At 39.8% G+C, this 23,711-nt stretch overlaps 1 protein-coding gene across 8 annotated transcripts in view; it reads right to left on the bottom strand.

The window, feature by feature from the left end:
* LOC144217620 (zinc finger protein 649-like) overlaps positions 1-23,711 on the bottom strand; it is a 50,004-nt gene that overhangs the window by 9,226 nt on the left and 17,067 nt on the right. For 5 of the 8 annotated variants that reach the window (XM_077747242.1, XM_077747243.1, XM_077747246.1 and 2 more), the window contains 2 exons: positions 10,053-10,148; positions 1,284-7,342 (listed from right to left, as the gene is read on the bottom strand). In XM_077747242.1, the coding sequence (XP_077603368.1) occupies positions 5,715-7,342; positions 10,053-10,148 (1,724 nt within the window). In that variant the 3' untranslated portion in view covers positions 1,284-5,714. Of the gene's footprint in view, positions 1-1,283; positions 7,343-9,984; positions 10,149-21,138; positions 23,109-23,711 lie in introns of those variants that run through there. The other 3 variants (XM_077747249.1, XM_077747250.1, XM_077747248.1) reach the window with 3 other exon arrangements.

The raw sequence follows: 23,711 nt of genomic DNA, 5'->3' as shown, positions 1-23,711 counted from the left end.
CCAAAGCAGCATGGTCAACAGGTGACTCCACTTTCCATTTCTGAAGGTGCCTCTACCCTAATTCAGGAGTCCCTACTATGAGGAATAATGCAATTCACACAGTTCTGCTTCCTTTCTTTTCCTTCCACTGCCCAGAGCAGACTGCAGATCTTTCTCAATGTTTCTCTTTATACTTTGTGTATTTGTTCTTCCATTTTCTGATAAGTCAGTTTAGATATTTTTATCTCCCTCCCTAAAACGATGAGATCAAGGTTCTTACATTACCTTTCACCTTCTGTCCTCAATTCTCTCCCAAATTTTTGTTTTACAATTTCTATGTTACCATTGTTTTTAGCACTTACATTAGACTCTGTGATTAAAATTCCCATAATCTAGTAAAGGCTTTTATATCTCTGGTTAGAGGGATTTGATGCTTACACTCAGTTCTTCTGCCATTGTTTACCTGTTCATCCCTTGTGGGTAAAATTGACGTTCCAGTAACTTCTTGAAGAAGTTCATGTGAATTACACTTCATCAGTTCTTGCCTGTTCAACAATGTTTGACTCCATCTTGGCACTTGGAAGACTTATTTTTTGGAGACACAGGTTGTCTTAGTGATACTGAGCCTTCATATTTAATAACCAATCTACCCCTTCCTTTATTTCGGTTATCTCAAAGAGTTTTTAGTAAAGTGGTATAAAGCTGTCTAATTCTCTTGTAATTTTTATTGTGAACAGAGCGCTTTTCAAAAATGTTCTGATTATTGCCTAGCACTCAATTGAAGCTGCAAATCGGTCAAGTATCCAGAGAATCCTCCTGGGTTCTCTTACTATTCTACATGGTTGCCTGTGGATTCTCCAGTCATTCTATGTAGGCAATAATATTATCTGCAAATAATGGCAATTTTTTCCCTCTGTTTTCAATTTTAAAGCCTTTCATTTTTATTATGTCATATTGTGCTGATTAAGATCTCCAGGAATGCTCAGGAGAAAGGTGGCAGCAGATGTGTGTACCCCATTGCCCAACAACCTAGGAACATCTTTGAGGTTTTATCATTAAATGTGATGTTAGCTATAAAGTTTTGGCAGCTAATAGCTATTAAGTTGAAGAAGATATGTTTACATCTGCTTTGCTAAGAAGTTATTTTTGTCACAAATAACTGTTGATTTTTATATGTGTTTTGAGTGCCAGCGTTCTTGCAATGATATTCTTTTCAACTATATGTTTATTGATGTAGAAATTCACATCATATAAAGTTAGTATTTCAAAGTACACAATTCAGTGAAATTTACTACCTTCAAAATGTTACACAACCACCAACTCTACCTAGTTCCAAAACATTTTCATCATTCTAAAACAAAACGTAACAAAACAAAACCCATAACCATCAATCCATCTCCAAGCCCTCTTCTCCCCAGGCCCTGATATCCAATCCAACAATTTGCTCTATTTTTTTAAAGATTTATTTATTTAAGCAACTTCCACCCAAAGTGGGACTTTAACTCATAGCCCCCAGATCAAGACTTGAATGCTCCTCTGACTGAGCCAGCCACATGTCCAACCACCAATTTGCTTTATGTCTCTATATAGATTTACTTATTCTGCACTTTCATATAAACAGGAATACAACATGGGGTTCTCTATGTCTGGCTTCTCTGACTTAGCATGTTTTTGAGGCTTCTGTGATAACATTTAACAATGCTTCACTGGTATAGGTAATCAATATTCCATCACAGATATATGAGTGTATACACACACATAACACATTTTGTTTGTCCATTCATTCACTGATGGATATCTGGATTATTTCCACCTTTTGGTTATTGTGAATAGTGCTGCTTATGAACATTCATGTACAAGTACTGAAGTATCTGTTTTCAATCTTGTTGAATATATACCTATGAGTGGAATTCTGGGGTCATACATAATTCCGTATTTAACTTTTTGGAGGGACCGCTAAATTGTTTTCCACAGCAAACTGAACTACTTCACATTCCAGCTATGTTCAAGAATTCCAATATCTGCAATGTTACTCTTAATGTTAGTAAATATAGGGTATTTTAGGAAATGCTGAGACAGAAAATGTTTCTAGTGTTCAAGGACATGTTTTCATAATAAATTCGAAGTTCCTGAATGATACAGCACTTGCAATGAATATATGCGAACACACACATATAAACCCAAGTCTTTTCTCCCCCTTTGTCTTGTGGGTTGCTTGCTTTTTTAGTATTTCATGTAAACCTTTTAGCATTTTTGCATATTTAAGAATAAGGCTCTAGAAAAATGGAGGCTTCAAGTAGTGATGATCATCGCACTTGGCAGAAACATTACAAAAGACAATAAAAATAAGGAGAGCAAACTTATGCAGTCTAATTCTTTATAATTCTTATCATTAAGTCAAATTACAATATTACAAGACATTCTGATTCATAAGGAAATAGAACATCCCTATTTACATGAGATTGTATTACTCAATGTTCTATGTCTATGCTGAGAATTAAACCCTAAAAATTATGTTCCTTCATGTAACTCCAAGAAATAATAAAGTTAAATAAAGTCTGATATTATACAGTACAGTCCAGAACATAACCCCTATAAACTTTTGTCACTATTCAACTTCTCCTTATTCTGATTTTTTAACATATCCAAATGGCATATTTGCAGAGAAAATATCTAATATTTGTCGTATAATGCTTTGTGGAATCCTTTCTAAAACAATTATGTTAATCCTTTATAAAATAATCTCATTCTATATATAGTTTCCAAGTTTAGCTAATAACCCAAATCTAAAATGCCATCAAACATAGAAAAGCCCTGACATTCCATCAACTGTAACATGCATCACACTTTAAAATATGGTCAAATGTGAAGACATAAATCCAGAAATGCAAAAATAAAACACAATCTATTACTGATGCTTTTGCCACATTCATTGCCCTGTGGATAGCAAAGTCTATTTTTAAGAGTTTATTATGCTCAATGATACCCAATCCTCCACAGAAAGCATTTTTAGTGATTATGGGTCACAGTATTTCTATAATATATGAAATACGATTCCTTACGGATTTTATAACTTCACTGAAACTGGAAATTGTTTCCTTGTCTGAGAATAGGATCTCTCTGCTATGGGAGTTAGGGGGCAATTAAAAAGCTCTGAATTGTATCTTGTTTGAGGAAAGTGTCAGCATCCTAGAGCATCTGACTGGAAAGTAAGTGCTTTGGGTGAATTCCAGACTTGCCAGCCTGCTGTTTACTGCAGGTCCTGGTGGAGCCAAAGCCTCCAGCTCAGCCATACCTGCTGCAGACTGGCTGCCCCCACAGCCCACATCCTGCTATCCTGGCCATTTCTCCTGCCTCATGGGGTTTTGTGCAATTCAGAGTTTTTCCATCAAGTGACACTCTTATTTGTCTAGCCTTTAGTCAACAAGAGACTTTTGTAGTAAGAAATTAAGGACCTCCCTTCAGCCCTAAACAGGCTTTCCCTCTGACTGCAACTCAAAGTTTTACATACCTTTCTAGTTTACTACTCACTAAATGTGTTAACTACAACTTCACCCCCTTTACTCTTCTACATTCTTTTTTTTTTTTATTTTTTTTTTTAATGTTTTATTTATTTCTAAGAGAGAGAGAGAGAGAGCATGAGCAGGGGAGGGTCAGAGAGAGAGGGAGTCACAGACTGAAACAGGCTCCAGGCTCTGAGCTGGCAGTCAGCACAGAGCCCGACACGGGACTCGAACCCACGAACCGTGAGATCATGACCTAAGCGAAAGTCGGACGCTTAACCGACTAAGCCACCCAGGCGCCCCTACTCTTCTACATTCTTAAAGTCCTCTTTTAGCTTTACATTTCAGAATGGTGAAACATCCATCTGTTCAACAAGACATGAAATTATTTTTAAGAAGCTCTGAATTGTAGGGGCGCCTGGGTAGCTCAGTTGGTTAAATGTCCGACTTCAGCTCAGGTCATGATTCATGGTTCATAAGTTTGAGCCCTACATTGGGATCCATGCAAATGGCTCAGAGCCTGGAGCCTGCTTTGGATTCTGTGTTTCCCTCTCTCTGCCCCTCCCCAAGTCGTACTCTCTCAAAAAATAAACAAACATTAAAAAATGTTTAAAAAGCTCTGAAGTATAAAGTATTCAAATTTATTTATTATGTTTGAGAAAGAAAGAGACAAAATGTGAGCAGGGGAGGGGCAGAGAGAGAGGGAGACAGAACTCAAAGCAGGCTCCAGGCTCTGCACTGTCAGCACAGAGCCCGACACAGGGTTCAAACTCACAAACTGTGAGATCATGGCCTGAGCCAAAGCCATTTAACTGACTGAGCCACCCAGGTGTCCCATGTAAATAAAGCGTTTTAGATAATCACTGCAATTAATGGCATTTCTTTTTTTGTTATGCAATGAGTTTTGTGGCCAAAGGATTTATCTACTATATGAGTTTGCAGATATTTAATGAGCTTTGACATCTAGACGAAGGCTTTACTATATTTGCTACATTAATAGGGTTTTCCTCCTACATGAGTTTGCTGATGTACAAAGATATGCATTAACTGGGAAGACTGTACCACATTCACAGTATTTCTCTACTGTACAAGATGGTTAAAGAGTTTGACTTTCTATGGGGCTCCCAGGTGGCTCAGTCGGTTAAGCGTCCGACTTCGGCTCAGGTCGTGATCTCATGGTTTGTGGGTTTGAGCCCCGTGTTGGGCTCTGTGCTGACAGCTAGCTCAGAGCCTGGAGCCTGCTTCAGATTCTGTATCTCCTTCTCTCTCTGACCCTCCTGCTGCTAACGCTGCCTTTCTGTCTCTCTCTCTCTCAGAAATAAATAAAACACTGAAAAAAAGTTTGACTTTCCAGAGAATGGTATCATTGCCACAATGTTCCTATAATTTTTATTTTTATGTACAATGAGATGTGATTTTCTGTGGCTTTTCTGCACTCACTGCAACTTCAGGGTCCCTCTCCTGAATGAATACCCTAATGCATAACAAATGTGATTTGAAAATGATTCAAAATTGATTTCCCACTTTCCCTGCATCCACAGGTATTGCCTCCTCTATGCATAGCCTCTGATTTTCAAATGACTTTTTAAAAAAATGTTTATTTTTAAGAAGGGGGAGGGGCAGAGAGAGGGAGACACAGAATCTGAAACAGTCTCCAGGCTCTGAGTGGTCAGCACAGAGTCCGATGTGGGGCTTGAACTCAGGAACAGTGAGATCATGACCTAGGCCGAAGTCTTTTTTTTTTTTTAATTTAATTTAATTTTTATTTATTTCTAGGAGAGAGATAGAGAGACAGCGTGAGCAGGGGAGGGTCTGAGAGAGAGGGAGACACAGACCCCGAAACAGGCTCCAGGCTCTGAGCTGGCAGTCAGCATAGAGCCCGATGCAGGGCCTGAACCCACGAACCGCGAGATCATGACCTAAGCGAAAGTCGGACACTTAACCAACTAAGCCACCAAGGCACCCCTAGGCCGAAGTCTTAATGCTTAACTGAGCCACCTAGGCATCCCCACATGAAATTTTTGACAATCACCGCATTTATAATGTTTCTCTCTTTGGTGAGAACCCTGTGGTATATTGAGAGGAGTCTTTGGATAAAAGGCTTATTTTATTTCCTACAGAAATTTCAGAAAGGTCTGCTATAATCACAGCATACATGGCATTTCTATTCTGAATGAGTTCTCTGAACAGACAGGACTGACTAATCGAAACCTACTTCTCACGTTCCTAGAGTCACTGCATACACAATTTTCCTCTATGCTGACTTTGCTGATGATTAATAAGAGCTGACTTCCGAAAGAAGGCTTTTTGACATTCATTACATCCATAGGGCCTTTCTCCTGTGTGAGTTCTCCGGTGACCAATGAGAGTTGACAAAGTAGCAAATGCTTTCTTACAATCACAGCATTCATATGGTTTCTCTCCTGTATGAATTCTCTGATGGACAGTGAGATACGATTTAGCTGTGAAGGCTTTATCACATACATCGCATTTGAAGGGTTTCTCGCCGGTGTGAGTTCTCTGATGTATAATGAGAGTTGACTTACAGGACAAAACCTTCCCACATTCACTGCAGCCATGAGATTTCACTCTTGTGTGACAATTTTGCAGATGGTTAGTGAGACCTGACTTCTGGATGAAAGCCTGCTGACATTCACTGCATTCATAGGGTCTCTCTCCTGTGTGAATTCGCTGATGAATCATAAGATGTGCCTTAGTGGAGAAGGCTTTCTCACAATCCGAACATTCATATGGCTTCTCTCCTGTATGAATTCTCTGATGGACAATAAGATGTGCCTTTGAGGTGAAGGCTTTATCACATACACTGCATTTGAAGGGCTTCTCACCCGTATGGGTTCTCTGATGTATAACGAGAGTTGACTTAGAGGACAAAACCTTCCCACATTCACCACATCCATGAGATTTCCCTACTGCATGCTGAGTTTTCTTATGATTAGTTAGATCCGACCTCTGGATAAAGGCTTGTTGACACTGACTGCATCCATACGGTCTCTCTCCTGTGTGAATTCGTTGATGAATCATGAGTTGAGCCTTTTTTGAGAATGCTTTCTCACAGTCCGAGCATTCATATGGCTTCTCTCCTGTGTGAGTTCTCTGATGCACAGTGAGATGTGTCCGAACCATGAAGGCTTTATCACATACTCTGCATTTGAAAGGTCTCTCTCCTGAATGAGTTCTCTGATGTAAGGCGAGTTTTGACTTCCAAGGAAAAGCCTTCCCACATTTACTGCATCCATAGGATTTCCCTTCTTTATGACGGGTTTTCCGATGATAGATGAGTGCTGACTTTGTAATGAACGCTTTTTGACACTGACTGCATCCATATGGTCTCTCTCCTGTGTGAATTCGCAGATGGATTATGAGCTGCGCCTTCTTTGAGAATGCTTTATCACAATCCAAGCATTTATATGGTTTCTCTCCTGTGTGAGTTCTCTGATGCACAGTCAGATGCGTCTGAACCATGAAGGATTTACCACATGCTCTGCATCTGAAAGGTCTTTCTCCTGAATGAGTTCTCTGATGTAAGGCGAGTTTTGACTTCCAAGGAAAAGCCTTCCCACATTTACTGCATCCATACGATTTCCCTTCTCTATGATGACTTTTCTGATGGCAGCTGAGTGCTGACTTTGTAATGAATGCTCTTTGACATTGACTGCACCCAAACAGTCTCTCCCCTGTGTGAGTCTGCTGATGAGTAGCTTTACTTAGTAGCTTTAACTTACTGGGAAAGGCTTTTCTGCATTCAAGGGATTTCCTTCCTGCATGAGTTCTCTGAAGCACAGTCATGAGTGGTTCAAAAACATTCACTGCACATTCATTGTACCCATAAGGTTTATTGCCTAAAGGAGTTAGGGGATAATTAGTAAGCTCTGACTTCTGGGGGGAAAGCTGGTGTACCCACAACAGAATGAGCAAGATAATAAGGAAAGGTCCAGAAAAAATTTATTTCATTTACTATAAAAAAACATTAATGAGACAATCAGTAAAATTTGAGGAAGCTCTTTAGATTGTGTAATAGTTCTGTATCAATGTCAATATTCTGATTTGGATTATTTTTTGATACATTTTTTGAGTATTTTGGTTATATGAAAAAAATTAACTTATTTCTAGGAAATACACACTTAAGTATTCAGGGGTAAAGAGTTCAGAAAAACAGTATGTACGTGTGAATAGAATAATAGGTAGATATACCATGATAAAGCAAATGTGATAGAATATTACCAGCTAGGGAAATCTATAAAAAGAATGTGTAAGAAATTTATGTATAATTTTGGGATTTCTCCCTAAGTCTAAACTCTTCAGAAATAAACATTTTCAAATGGAGAAAAATTAAAAAATAAAGGACACTTATGTAAAAATACGTAGGAATATTACTTACAACAGCCTGAATGTAGAAGGATCATTTATTTTATGTTCACACAGTGCATCTTGCATAGAACTCTGGTACTCTTCATCTACTGATGGTTACACAGTACACGGACTGTAAAAATTAACTAAGCTGTACCCTTATACCTATATACTTTTGTGTGTATACACTATACTTGAAAAAAAAATTTAGGGGTGCCTGGGTAGTTAGTTAAGCGTCTGACTTGATTTCAGCTCAAGTCATGATCTCACAGTTCATCGGTTTCAGGCCTGCGTTGGGCTCTGCACTAGCAGCTCAGAGCCTTCTTGGGATTCTCTCTCTCTCTCAAAAATAAATAAACATTAAAAATTTTACATAAAAAAGTAAGCAAAAATTTGAGCAGGAGTCAGGAAATGCTCACATGTGGGAGGATCCTGGAAATAATTAGGATCTTATACTAAGAGTTACAGGATGCCATTCAAGGTAATAGTGGGAGAGAGGTGACATGTCCTGATTTTCACTTTAAGAATGTGATCCTGTGTGTATGTACATGTTATCACAATAATAAGGTCTTAAGTATTGTTACATAAACACTATTTTTAGAATTGTGGACTATGCTTGTGAAAACTGGTAAAGATGTACTATGGCATATAGGATTTTTCTTGGATCGTACTTTAGATTTTTCCTTCTCCAACTCAGAAGATCATTCTTTATATATCATTGCTTGATTAACTGCCATACTCATTTCTTCCTACCCAGGTAATTGTCAGAACCTGATGTCTTTATAAATACAGATGTTTCTAAAGTTTGTTTCTGTGTTCATGAATTTGGAGGGTGAAAGGCTGGAAAAAACTGACTTCTGTTACTTGGTTGTTTTTTTTTTAATGTTTATTCATTTTTGAGAGAGAGAGTGCAAGTGGGGGAGGTACAGAGAGAGGGAGATGCAGAATCCGAAACGGCTCCAGGTTCTGAGCTGTCAGCACAGAGCCTGACTCGGGGCTCAAACCCACAAACTGTGAGATCATGACCTGAGCTGAAGTTGGACACTCAACCAACTGAGCCACCCAGGCGCCCCCTATTACTTACTTTTTAAAAACAAGCAATAAAAAAGACTAAAAAATCTGGCTATTATGTGGAGAACAGAGAGAAGGAAGAGTAAAGAAGTGAAAGCATTTTCAAGAAAACTATATTAATTTTGGAAAGAAACAAGTGACATTGGGGCTTGGGTAAAATACTAGTTACAGAAAGGAGAAAGATAGACTAAAGTTGCTTATGGATTGGGTTTGTGGTGTAAGTGAAAAGTGACATGACGGTTTGAAGCAGCTACTAGGTCCCCAAGTGCAGAAATGAAATATTTAGGTGAATATGTATGAATACAAGAAAGTCTGGCTTATAAACAAACATTTGAGGGTCATCAGCACATAAATGATGTTTTTAAGGCCATGTAAATGAACGAAACCACACTGAGAACAAATGATAGAGGCTGGCAAGGATAAAGCTTCATGCTCTCTGACTCTGGAGACTTTAGAAGATGCCCAGAGAATGAAGTAAGTCCATTCATCAGGTGCAAACAATGACCAAGGAAAGATGCCAACTTAAGTCATGAACAAATACCTGGGAGAAGCAGGTTAGATCGAAGAACCTTCAGCTTCTCACTTCAAGATAAGCATAGTTATCCTCTCCTATTGATTCTTCTCTAGTTCTTCATGCAATAGACAGTGAGCCTTCCCCAAGCTATAATACCACATTAAGAGAGCACCATCGTGGCCAACATTCCCACCTCCTAGCTTGTTTTGATAGATTTTTCACATGGCCCACAGAAATCCAAAAACCGGATCCCAGGATAAAAGGTTTCTGTGTTAACTAGATTAATTGTTACATTATTTGATCAGGTGAGAGGGGTGAAAACAAGAGCTGTGGAGAACACAGGAAGGGACATTGCCAGACAGGAAGTAGAAGAGGAGAAGGAAGTCTGGAAGCAGCAAAAAAATATCCTACTGAATATGAATCAACCCAAAAGAGAGATGATGAGGTACATCTTCCTTGAAACAGCAGGCAAATGAGAGCCTCATTAATGACTTAGTTATTTGTAATGACCTTTAAAGTTTTGGCCTTGTTAAACACATTTGGAAGCATTCATCCCCTCATGGCCAACTACTTTACTTTCAAAGTGACATCTTCCTCATTCTCAGTTGCTTACTTACCTGAGGAGTACTGACATTGCATTTTATCTTCTAAGTTCCATGGCTTCTCTCCATGCTCGAAATTAAGGATCATCTGTGGCTTGGTAGCTGGAGAGCCTGTTCGTGGGAAATGACAAAGACTTGGACACTTTATATCTGACTGGGTGGGGGATACCTAGGAAAAGCACAAAGTCTCAGGAGCTGACATACTTCCAGTTTGGCAGATTAAGGATCTATTGAAGGTGACAGCACATAAGTTCTGTCTGGGAACAGAAGACAGACTAAGAATCTATTTCCTATAAAGTCCAGTATACTGAAGCTCTTTGGAAGCCAGGGCGACTGAAAAAAGGAAAGGCTATTGTCTGTGACACTCTGATTGACACAGGGCAATCATTTTGAACTGCCCTCAGATTGCTGTAATTCTCCAACATCATATCCTGGTATAGATTCTTCAGAGCAGAACTAGCAGGCATCACTCATCCCCAGTGAAGTTCACAGATACATCCTTAAATGACATGAATCCCTGTAATAACACATTCTTCTTCAATTTGTGGTGGTCAATACTGTTGTGAAAAAGACCTCCAGGTATTTGTCTCTGTTGTTTTTACCATACCTTACAAAGGCTATGTCTCTGTGTAATAGTTTCCATTATTCATTATGGTAAGAAACAGAATGCTATTAAATCTGTCCTCCCATATTATAATATATAGATGTGTCAAATCAACATGTTACACACCTTAAATTTACATAATGTCATATGTCAAATATATTTCTATTTTTAAAAATATTATTACAATTGTGCACTTAATTATCAACTAATCCAATTAATTAGAAGTTTAGGGGGCACCTGGCTGGCCCAGTGGGTAGAGCACATGACTCATAATCTCAGGGTTGTGAGATCAAGCCCCATGCTAGATGTGGAGCCTACTTTAAAAAGTAAATAAATAAATTAGGAGTTTTTGAAAGGTATACTTAACTCCTACAGGTAAAATGTACCTGAACTAGAAATCTCTGAAAAACATTTTTTTTAATGTTTCTTTATTTTAAGAGACAGAGAGAGAGAGAGAGGACTGCCCACAGGCACATAAATACAGAGGAGGGGCAGGCAGAGAGAGAAGGAGAGAGAGAATCCTAAACAGGGTCCTCGATGTCAGAGTAGAGCCCGACTCAGGGCTCAATCTCATGACTGTTAAGATCACAACTGGAGCCAAAATCAAGAGTAGGACACTTAACCTACTGAGCCACCCAGGTGCCCCTCTGAAAAACATTTTTAACATCTACTTAAAAGGTAGAGAACAAAGTGCTAACATAAAAACACAGAAAGTAGTGGCCCTCGAGAGCTTTTATCTTTCTTCCAACTAAACCCTTTTATTTTTACTGAGGTATAATTGACATATAACATTATATCAGTTTCAGGTGCACAACATGAAGATTCGGGAGATGACTACCATAGTAAGTCTCATTAACATCTATTACCATAACCATACATAGTTACAGGGAAACATATATCAACAGAAAGAACATAGAATCAGACATGAAATGACTGCACATGAGTAATTATCAGCATGGGCCATCAGTATGTTTTAATATATTGAGAAATAACACATCCCAAATATGAGGAAATAAATTATATGAAATATTATTAAAATGACCATTCAGAGCTGCCTGGCTGGCTCAGTTGGCAGACTATGTGACTCGATTTCAGGGTTGTACGTGCTCGCTTCGGCAGGACATATACTAAAAATTGATTTCAGGGTTGTGAGTTCGAGCCCCACTTTGGGCATGGAGATAACTTAAAAATAAAATCTTGGGGCTCCTGGGTGGCTCAACTGATTAATCATCCAATTTTTTTTAATGTTTATTTATTATTATTGAGAGAGAGGCAGAGTGAGAGCAGGGGAGGAGCAGAGAGGGACGGAGACATATAATCTGAAGCAGGATGCAGGCTCTGAGCTGTTAGCACAGAACCTGATGCGGGGCTTAAACCCACAAACCGTGAGATTATGACCTGACCCAAAGTTGGAGGCTTAACCGACTGAGCCACTCAGGCACCACATCATCTAACTCTTAATTCTGGCTCAGGTCATGATCTCACAGTTCATGAGTTTGCGTCCCACACTGGGCTCTGTGCTGACAGCACTTGAGGACTGCTTGGGATTCTCTCTCTTTTCTCTCCTCTCTCTGCCCATCCCCCTGCTCTCACTCATGCGTGTGCACTCTCTCTCTCTCAAAATAAATAAACGTAGGTGTACCTGGGTGGCCCAGTTAAGCATTGGACTTCAGCTTAGATCATGATCTCATAGTTCATAAGTTCAAGATCCACATCAAGGGAGCTTGGGCCCCATTTCAGGTGAGCACAAGCCCTGCTTCTTTCTCACTCCTCTCTCACTCACTTGTGGCCTCTAAATAAATAAATAAACTTTTAGGGGCGCCTGGGTGCCTCAGTCGGTTAACCGTCCGGCTTTGGCTCAGATCATGATCTTACGGTTCATGGGTTTGAGCCCCCGCGTCAGACTCTGTGCTGATAGCCAGCTCAGAGCCTGGAGCCTGTTTCAGATCGTCTCCCTCTCTCTCTGCCCCTCCCCTGCTCACGCTGTCTCTTACTCTCTCCCTCTCTCTCTCTCAGAAAGAAAACGTTTTAAAAATCCTTAAATAAATTAACTTAAAAATTTTTTAAATATATTAAATTTTTTAATTAAAAAAATTTTTTTTTGAGAGAGACAGACCGTGAGCAGGGGAGGGGCAGAGAGAGAAGGAGACACAGAATCTGAAGCAGGCTCCAGGCTCTGATCTGTCAGCACAGAGACTGACATGGGGCTCAAACTCATGAATTGTGAGATTATGACTTGAGCCGAAGTGAGACGCTTAACCAACTGAGCCACCCAGGTGCCCCTATTTTTATTTTAAGTTTATTTATTTATTTTGGGAGAGAGAGAAGAGGGGCAGAGAAAGAGAAGGAGAGAGAATCCCAAGCAGGTTCTGCACTAACACCCAATGTGGGCCTCGAACCCATGAACTGCAAGATCAAGACCTGAGCCAAAGTTGGACACTTAACTGACCGAGTGACTCAGGCTCTCATAAAATTTTTTTTTAATGACCATTCAGATGTATATGAACCAGCAGAAAATTTAAAAATACAGTTGACTCTTGAACAATGTAAGAGAGGCAGCGACCCTTATCCAGTTAAAAATCCACATATAACTTTTGACTCCCCCAAAACTTAACTACTAATGTTGACCAGGATCATTACCAATAACATAAACCATTAACACATATTTTGTATATACTGTATTCCTCCAATAAAGTAAACTAGAGAAATGTTGTGGACCCATGCAGTTCAAACCCATGTTGTTCAAGGGTCAAGTGTACAGTCAAGTCCTCCTTAGTCACAGATTTCTTGATTGTGAATTTACCTACCTGCTAATATTTCTTTGTAACCCCGACATCAACAGTCACAGTGATCTTCTGCAGGTAACAGAGTAATTTGAGGAGTGGGTAACTGGAGTTGCCCCCATGTGTACATTCCCAGTTGCGTTTGAACAAAATGATGTCCTGCCTTCTTGTTTAAGCTCTCATACTGTAAACCAGGGACCTTTTCATGGTCTACTTAATGCCATTGTTTTTTTTTTTCCACAAATCTTTATGCCTTTTTTTTTTTTTAGTGATTTTGCTCTTTATTATTTTTTAAATTTTTTAATATTTTATTTATTTCTGAGAGAGAGAGAGTCAGCATGAGCAGGGGAGGGTCAGAGAGAGAGGGAGACACAGAATCTGAAACAAGCTCCAGACTCTGAGCTGCCTGTCAGCACAGAGCGTGACACAGGGACCGAACCCATGAACCATGAGATTGTGACCTGAGCCGAAGTTGGACACTCAACCGACTGAGCCACCCAGGCACCCCTATTTTGCTGTTTAAAATGGTCCCCAAGCACAGTGCTGAAAAGCTGTTCAATGTTCCTAAGTGCAAGAAAGCAGTGAGGCAGTGATGTCCCTTATGGAAAAAATTTATGTGTTAGATAAGCTCTGTACAGCCATGAGCTGTACAGCCATGAGCTCTGTACATAATGTAGTTGGTCATGAGATTTATATTAATAAATTAATGATATATGTTAAATAAGGTATCTTGAAACATAAGCACACAAAAACCAAGATTATGGATTGTTTGATGAAAATGTTGTGACCAGGGGCTCAAAGAATCTAACCCATATTTCTCCTAGGAGCAATGGTTCAATATTTGGTAATCGTTTATGGTGACTTTACAGAATATAACTATTGTCAATAGTAAGAATTGACTGTATACAGTGTATATATATGTATATACATATGTATATATATACTAAAACTGGTGACCTGATTAACAATTTAGCCGAACAGATACAGATGAAAAATTAGTATATTGGAATAGAGATCTACACCCTCATCCCGAAACACAAAGGAGAGATTAAGAAACACATAGATGAATTCTAAAATGTATACAGATATACAAAAGATGTGGAATATCCAAGGCAATGTAGAAGAAGAAAAAAAAAAAACTGGAGAGCATAACCCTCAGATTTTAAGACTTATTCCGTAAAAACCTATAGTAATCAAGATATGGTAGTATTATTAGGACAAGGATAGTAAATACAACAGAACGAAATCCAAAGATCCCAGAAAGATGACTCGGTATACAAAATCACCTATTTTATGACAAGATGCCAATGTTATTCAGTGGGGGAAAAACGATGGTCGTTTCAATAAACTATTCAACTGGATAACTATATGGGGGGCGGGGGCAAGACTTCCACTCCCACCTCACACATACCGAAAAGTAAATTCAAGATGGATCACAGGCCTAAATATAAACAATGAAGTATTCAAATTTCTAGGGAAAAACTTAAAAGACTCATTGATTATTATGGGATATGCAAAGATTTCATAAACAAGATACAAAAAGCACTAACTTTTTGCTAGGAAGCAAAATATTGACAAAGTGGGTTAGTATCAGGCATGACTGATATTTACCAATTCTCACAACCATGGTCCACTTTAAAAATATAATTCTGCGGGTGCACTGGTGGTTCAGTCGGTTGAGCATTTGACTTCAGCTCAGGTCCTGATCTTACAGCTTGTGGGTTCGAGCACCACATCAGGCTCTCTGCTGTCAGTGCAGAGCCCGCTTTGGATCCTCTGTTCCCCTCTCTTTGTCCCTCCCTTCCTCTCTCCCTCCCCTCCCCTCCTCCCTCCTCCCTCTTTCAAAACAAATACAAAATTAGGGGCGCCTGTGGCTTAGTCGGTTAAGAGTCTGACATCAACTCAGGTCATGATCTCATGGTTCACAAGTTTGAGCCCTGCATCAGGCTCTGGGCGGAGACTACTGATGTGGAGCCTGCTTGGAATTCTCTTTCCCTCTTTCTCTAATACTCTCCACTTGCTCTTTCTGTCTCTCTCTCTAGATAAATAAACTTGAAAAAAAAATTTAAAGAGAAAAGGTCAAAATATAAAAAATTATTTCTGTACTAGCAAACAATTGAAAAATAAACTTAAAATATCAGTAAAATAACAACAGAAAATCCTAATACCCAAAAATAAATAAACTAAAAGATGTACAAGATTGCTACAATGAAAACCACAAAACATTACTGAAACAGAGAATATCCAAACAACAGAAAACCTATATCATGTTCATGGATTTAAAGGCTCTATATTGTTCAAATTTTCTTTTTACCAAGCTAGATTTAATGTAATCACTACCAAAATTACAGAAGGCATTTTTAAAAAACAAGTAAACAAGCCAATTTTCACATCTGTATGGACAAGCAAAGGATGTAGAAGAGCCAAAACAATATGAATGAGGACAAAGTTGGAGGAGTTAATTATCTGAATTCAAGATTCGCTTTAAAATTATACAAATCAAAAATAAATAAATTTATAAAAAACCAAAAAAATAAAATAAAATAAAAAGAATCAAGACAAATGTAGTACTGATGTAAAGGCAGACATGCAAGTATACAGAAGAGATGAGTGTCCAGAGCTAGACTCATACTAATACACTCCACTGATTTTTAGATCAAAATGACAAGTAAGTCTACTGGGTAAATCTTTTAACCAATGTTGCTGAAACAACTCGATATCTGTATGGGAAAACAGAAACTTTGATCCCTACCTCACTCCATATACTTAAATTCCAGTAAATAATTATTTCCTCTAAGGAGCTAGTCTAATTTCTCCTTATGAACAATACATATCCTACAACTTGCAGTGTTTCTCATGCTATTATTTGTGTCAGGTAGAATTCTAAAGATGTCTCCTCAAGATTCCTGACCCTTAGTTGTTCAATCAAACATGAATTTAGGTACTTTGGAGATGTAATTAAGGTTACTAATCAGCTGTCTGTAAGACAGGGAGGTTAACCTGAATTATCAGGGTGGGCACAATGTAATCACATAAGCAGCTAGAAGCAGAAGAGGAAAAGTGTTAGGAACAGAAGCTGGAGAGACCAGAAGCATGATGAACTCAAATCAGTTGCTACAAGAGAAACACATGTAAAGCACCAGAAGGAACATGGCAGCCTCTAGGAACAAAGATCAACCATCAGCTGACAGCCAGTGTGGAAACAGGGGGCTCAGTCATACAGTCACAAGGGAATGAATTCTACCAACTTCTTCCAAGAGTTTTCCAATAAAAGCCCCGGGGGGGCGGGGGTGGAGAGTGATTGTGTGGATCAGTGGGTTAAGCGTCTGACCTTGGCTCAGGTCATCATCTCAGGGTCCATGAGTTCAAGCCCCATGGTGGGTTCTGTGCTGACAGCTCAGAGCCTGGAGCCTGCTTCAGACTCTTGTGTCTCCCTCTCTCTTTGGCCTTCCCCCACTTGCACTCTATCTCTTAAAAAAATAAACATTTTTTAAAAAATCAAATTAAAAAAAAAAAGCCCTTTGGGTCCATACCTTGATTTCAGTCTTATGAAATCCAGGGCAGAGAAATTAGCTAAGCCAATCCAGACCTCTGACTTAAAGAACTGACAGATAATAAATTTACATTGTAGAAGTTTGTGAGAATTTGTTCTGGCACCAAGAGAAAACTAACACGCTACTGATACTGGAAATATTAGAAAGTTTTGTAATTCAGGGTGCCTGGCTGGCTCAGCTGGTATAGCGTGTGACTCTTGATCTTGAGGTTGAGTTTGAGACCTACGTTAAGCATGGAGATTACTTAAATATAAAATCTTAAGAAGTTTTTGTAATTCAACTTAAATACATCATACATTCTTACATATCCTATTCACCAGTATTCCTTTTGGTGAACTTTATGGTCTACATTTCCCTATTCTACCTCTGTCTTAATCTTGATGTTATGGTTTGTTTTTCCTTAAATTCTAAATTTAGGAAAGCCTATGTTTCCATCTGATAATTATTTTTATATGCCTTTGCAAATCTATGAAGGGCAAAACACAGAAACAAACCAAAACCCACCAGGGCCTTCATCATTTTCTTCTGTTCTTAGGAAATGGCTGCATTTTCAGTCAATTGTCTTTTCTGGTTCTGAACAGCTGACAAGAGAGCTGTGATCAAGCATAAAGGAGACATTTCTTTCTTTTTTAATGTTTATTTATTTTTGAGAGAGAGAGATAGAGCATGAGCAGGGGAAGAGCAGAGAGAGACATAGAATTCGAGCCACGTTCCAGGCTGTCAGCACAGAGCCCGACGTGGGGCTCAAACCCACAAACTGTGAGATCATGACCTGAGCCAAGGTCAGATGCTTAACCCACTGAGCCACCCAGGCGCCCCTAAAGGATACATTTCAATGAGAAGCTAGCTTTTAGGGTTCTGACAATTACTCAACTCTCCTCTTTTCATGAAGGATGAATCCTTAAAAGCACAAAGCTAAGGTTAAAAAGACAGTCTCAGACAGGGAAATTATCAGTCCACACACGAATTAGGAATCTCTAGTCTTTTACCTTCACCCCTAAAACAAAGATACAAACACAGAAAAAGCCAAACCTGGAGTAAATCCTCCCCTGTACCAAACCAGCACCAGGCAATTTGTGGGGTAGCTGATTCTGGACTTCGTTGAGGTCTGGCAGGTTCTAAAATCTAGAGACCAAAGTTCTAGACTGGAAATCAAGAAACGTAGGTAGAATCTGTAAATTTGTAGAGATTGTTGTAGGTTCTAAAGTGTGTAAATCAAAGTTCTTTCTGCCTAAATCATCTTATTCATAACAATACTATTTGGAAGTTGCTTGCTTAGTCCTCAAGGCACTGCCTGGCAGACATTGTTCTAGAAGTTTTCTGTTCATGGTGACAGAGCTGATAAGAGTAAGCCAGGACAAGACAAGACACCCCACAGAACACAAAGACACTCAAAGTTTTTTCTGAGGACCAGGAGGGTAAGGGATGGGACAGGAGGTATAGTAAGGTTCAGGAGGACCCCCAATCAAATTCCCCTCCCAAGCTCCAAACGTGAGGTCCATCGAGTCACCTAGAACCGGAGGAATGAGGGCAAATGCCTCCTACACAACAAAGGAGCTCTTTAGGCCATTTCTCACCCCAGCCGTACAGCAGGACAGACCTACCAAGATCTGGCCTTGCCTAAGCTGAGCCACAGGATGAGGTTGGAATTGACCATGGAAAGCCAATTCTCTCACATGCTGCATATAGAAGCCCCAGCATTCTTTGATAAGGTTCTGACAGGCACCCTCTTCAACAGCCGCTTGGACCCAGGTGAAATTCTCATGTGAAGAAAAACAGACAAAGGCAGATTAACTGCATGTCCCAGAACCCCTGTGGTAGCCAAAGAGCCAAGACGTACCGGCCCCTAACTAGGAAGACCAAGCACCCCAAACCACACCTTACAGAAAGCTGTGGCTCTGCACAGGTGCCTCAGTTCCCACAAAAACCAAAAAGAGACTAGAGACATACTACACCCCCCGACTTCAGCTGGGCTTGGGTCTCCTCCTCAAAGGACCTGGTCCTCAATGATGGAAATTATCTCCTTCTGGCCTCTTCCTGGGAGACTGAACAACCTGAGGTTAGGGGCGCCAGGGACTAGACTGGGCCTCACCTACACCTTTGCTCATGCGGAGAGAAACCCAGCAGTAAATTATAGTTTTCATAAGCCACCGGGCACAGCTTTCTTGAGCATACAGAACACGTTTAATGGCTGCTTTTAACGTCATTTTCTGTTACTCCTAGCATCCGTGCCAGTTCTGGGTCTCTACTGACTTTTCATGTTTATAGGTCCTATTTTCCTGTTTTGTTTTTGGTTTTTGTTTGTATCCCTGGGTAGATTTGGACTAGATGCCAGACACTGAATATGACATTGTTGGCTGAAGGGTTCCTTTCTATTCTTTAAATACTACTGGGCTTTGGTCTGGGAAGGTGTTAAATGACTTGCAAACAGTTTGCGTTTCTAGCCACTTGCATTTATACTTTGTCAGGAGGGTTCAGAGCAGCCTTTAGTCTAGAGCCAACATGAATGACCCAAAGAGTCACTATTTTCCTGAAGTTCCACTGTGATTCTCCCAATGTTAGGAGGGGTTTCCATTCAGCTGGTGGAAACACAAATTATTCCCCACGTGTGCAAGCTCCAAGTATGGTGCTGCCTGTTCATTGCCAGTGGTTCTTTCTCCAGCCCAGGGAGTTTCCTCACATACATGTGCTGATCACAACTGAAAATCAGGTGTGGGAACTCTCCCACCCTGGGTGCAGCTCTGTCCTCTCCTGCAATCTGTCCCATGAATTTGAGCCACTTTGAACTCTCCTAACTCAGAGGCCGCCAGGATCTGCTTGGATTCCCTGTCCCGATGCTGCAGAGTGGAAACTCTCTCCAGGCTATAAACTGGGGTCAATCTTAAAGCTTCCTTCATTTGTTTCCTTTCTCTACGAGATACCTGTCCTGAAGTCCCTATTACTCTATATCCGTTCCTATATTCTTCTATCTTTTTCATTATTTAATGAGGTATATACATTAAACATTTACTGTTAAAGAAAAAGGGCTGTTTGGAATTGGCTGTGAAAAATTCTCACTTAGGTGCAGCATGGAATATGCATTCTATACTCAGAACGGGATAATTTATACAATTTCAGAATAGATACAAACATGTTTGGCAACGTCTGCAGCACAGAAATCTCATGTTCCTTTAAAACATTTAGGAGTTCTTTTCTAGTGTATCATTTGATTTACATATTTCAAGAGCATTCCATGGTGGTCACATCTAATGACACAAGATTCCTCGATTTCAGGGAAAAAAAGCTACTGTATTTGGACTGTGATAACTAAGGATAATTACTTCTCTGGGAACATGCTTCTCTAGATTTACTTAACAGCTAGGTAAGAATTTACTGTAGTATGAATTCTCTGGAATGTAATGTTTTTGTGGTAGACTAAATAGCCTCACGAAAATGTCCAAGTAAGTCTTAATCCCCAGAACCTGTAAATATGTTATGCTACAAGGCACATGGCATTTGAAGTAAAAGATGCAATTTTAGGGCCATATGACTCGTTTCTGGAGTTTCACAGGCTCACAGTCAGAGGGGAACTGTGCTTCAGGACAATCTGTATGCAGAGCCTCATCCAATGCTTAATTTAGAGCTTTAGAACTGATAAAATTTAGGTGAGATTTTTAGACTTTGAGTTGGTTCTGTTAACAGTCTGAGACATTTGGAGGTACTGGGATAGAACGAACGTATTTTCCATGTGGTATGGACACAAATCACTGGGTGCCAGATGGTGGTTTGCAATAGCAGGATAATGGCCCCCCAAAGATATCCACATCTTAATCTCCAGGACCTGTAAATATGTCATGGATAAGGCAAGGGAGAATCAAGGTATTTAGGCAAGGTTGCTAATTAGCGGATTTTAAATAGGAAGGTTATCCTGGATTATCTGGGTGTACACACAGGTCCTTAAATGTGGGAGAGGGAGGCAGGAGGCAGTGCCAGACTGATGGAAGAGTTGATGGCTATTGCTGGGCTTGAAAGTGGAAGGGGCCTGCAGTCCACAGATTTGGGCAGCTTCTAGAAGCTGGAAGAACAAAGAGAACCCTGGAGCCTCCAGAAAGAAATGCAGTCCTGCCAACACCTTGCTTTTAGCCCAGTGAGATGAATTTCAGACTTCAGACCTCCAGAACTGTAAGATAATACATTTGTGTTATTTTAAGCCACCAAATTTATGGTAATTTGTTACAGAGCCCAGAAAAAACTAATACACTTGTATCTCCACATTCATCATGTTCATAGGTTTTTGCTACGTAATGCAATTCCTGGTGTCCAAGTTTTCATTTATTAAAGAAGTCTTTCCCAGATTCCCAAGGTATAAAATTGTGACACATTAGTTAGTTTGGTGATAGGATTTCCATCTTTTATTGTATTCAGGGGTTTTTCCTTCCTATGGGTTCTTCTGTATTTTACTAAAAATGTTGTCTGTATTCGGTGTCTCTGGTGGTGTCTTTTCTACACTTCTCTGGCATGTGATGAGGTACAACTTATCACTGAAAACATCATCACATTCTTTCCTCATGTTCTGGTCCTGTGGGAATTCTTTTATACCAATGGAGATAATCCTCTCCAGGAAAAGGCTTCCCACAATAGCTTCCTTTCCACACACTGGGATTTCATGGATATTTAATAAGTGGTGACGTAGCCTCTGCCACCACTGCCTCCATAGCATTTCTGCCCCAAATGAGCTCTGACAGAATGTGTCAGAGTAAGGATTCTTATTAAGGCCGTTCTAGAATCAGATACATTCTGGTACCAGAGGATTTTCTTTCCTACACAACGTCTGTAACATATAAGACGTAATTTATTACAGAAGGTGTGGTCACATTCACTGCATTTGCAAGACTTATTCCCTGTGCAAATTCCCGATTAGCTACTGAGGCCTGACTTCTTAGAAAAGGCTGTTCCAGAAACACTACATTTCTACCCCTGAGGAGCTCACTGAGGTTTAACAAGGGCTGAGTTCCCGAAGAAGACATTTCCGCAGGTACTGTGTTCATCTGGTTTTGCTCCTGTGCAAGTTCACTCATATATAAAGAGCTATGACTCCCTGAAGAAGGTTTCGCCACTTTCAGTGAATTTATAGCTTTCTCTCTTGCATGAGTTTTCTTATGTTTAATGAGCACTGACATGTGGGCAAAGGCTTTGCCACATTCACTGCATGCATACGGTCTCTCTCCGGTGTGAGTTCGCTGATGCTGAATGAGCTTTGACTTGCTCCTGAAGGCTTTTTCGCACTCACTGCATTCATATGGTTTCTCTCCCGTGTGAATTCTCTGATGCTTGGTCAGGTCTGACTTAAAAAAGAAAGTTCTTCCACATTCACTGCATTCATAAGGCTTCTCTCCTGTGTGAAGTCTCTGATGTGCAATGAGGTATGCCTTTTGGGAAAAAGCTTTCCCACACACACTGCATCCATAGAGTTTCTCTCCAGTGTGAGATCGCTGGTGTCTATTGAGCCGGCACTTCCTGCTGAAGGCTTTTCCACACTCATTGCATCCATAGGGTTTCTCTCCTGTATGAGTTCTCTGATGTACCATAAGCTGTGACTTCCTGGAGAAGGCTTTTCCACATTCGTTACATTCATGGGGCTTCTCGCCAGTATGAGTTCTCTGGTGTTCAGTGAGCTGAATCTTCCTCATGAATGTCTTCCCACATTCACTGCATCCATGGGGCTTCTCTCCTCTTTCAGTTCTCTGATGTCTAATGAGCTGTGCCTTCCTGGAGAAGGCCTTACCACACTCACTGCATTCATGTGGTTTCTCTTCTGTATAAGTTTTTTGATGTTCACCGGGCTGTGATTTAGTGCATTTAATTCGAGTAAGAGTTGTATCCTGTTGGATGCAGAGAGAGGATTTCCCATATCCATTAAACTCATGAGAATCTTCTTCATATCTTCCATTATGGAGAACAAAACCTAAATGTGATTTCAAACCTTTACAGTGTGAACCAAACTTATTGTGTCTTTGTGTTAAAGGAACAAGACTTTTGCAAAAATTGAAATTATTTCCAAGTGCATAACTTTGCTGACATCTTTCCAAAGTTTTAGTCTCGTTTTGGTTTTCTGGGTGCCACTGCATATGGTCAATCTCCCATATTTCTTCTAGGAAAAAGAACAATGAAAACATCCATGATAATTTCAGGGGGAAAAGGTGGTCAAAAAAAAGCCATGGTTTGGGCTAGCTCTAAGATCGAAGTCTAAGAGAAATGTACCCTGTGCTCTGTGAAAAAAAGACATACAACAGCAAAAGGAAAAACATGTACTTTAGAAACAACAATGGATAGTCTACAATGAATAAATATAACTTAGGCTTCTCCCCCAATTGACCCTGCAAAACGGAGAGAAGTAAAAATAGAACCACACTGTGAATCAAATAGAACAAAAGAAGATGAAGGAGGGACCCATTCATCCAACAAACACTGAATGCGCTGGTGTTTGGGAATATATTAGAATATGGTATTAGAACATTAGAATAGTATGCTTGAATATTAGAATTAAAATATATTAGTCACACTAAAGTAACTTATGTATTCTGTCTCCGTGGAGCTGTCATTCTAGTAACAAGAGAGAGAAAAAGATGGGGGGAAGGGAGGATCAACAAGTAACCAAAGAAATAAAACAATTACAGATTGTGCAAAACTGTGTGTATGAAGAAGGTGACAGAGTGGTGGTAGGTTAGCCTTAAATAAAATAATCATCCATGAG

This window comes from Crocuta crocuta, unplaced genomic scaffold (genome assembly GCF_008692635.1).
Source record: "Crocuta crocuta isolate KB4526 unplaced genomic scaffold, BGI_CrCroc_1.0 scaffold334, whole genome shotgun sequence".
NCBI lineage: Eukaryota > Metazoa > Chordata > Mammalia > Carnivora > Hyaenidae > Crocuta > Crocuta crocuta.
This window is presented reverse-complemented; position numbering and strand designations above follow the sequence as displayed.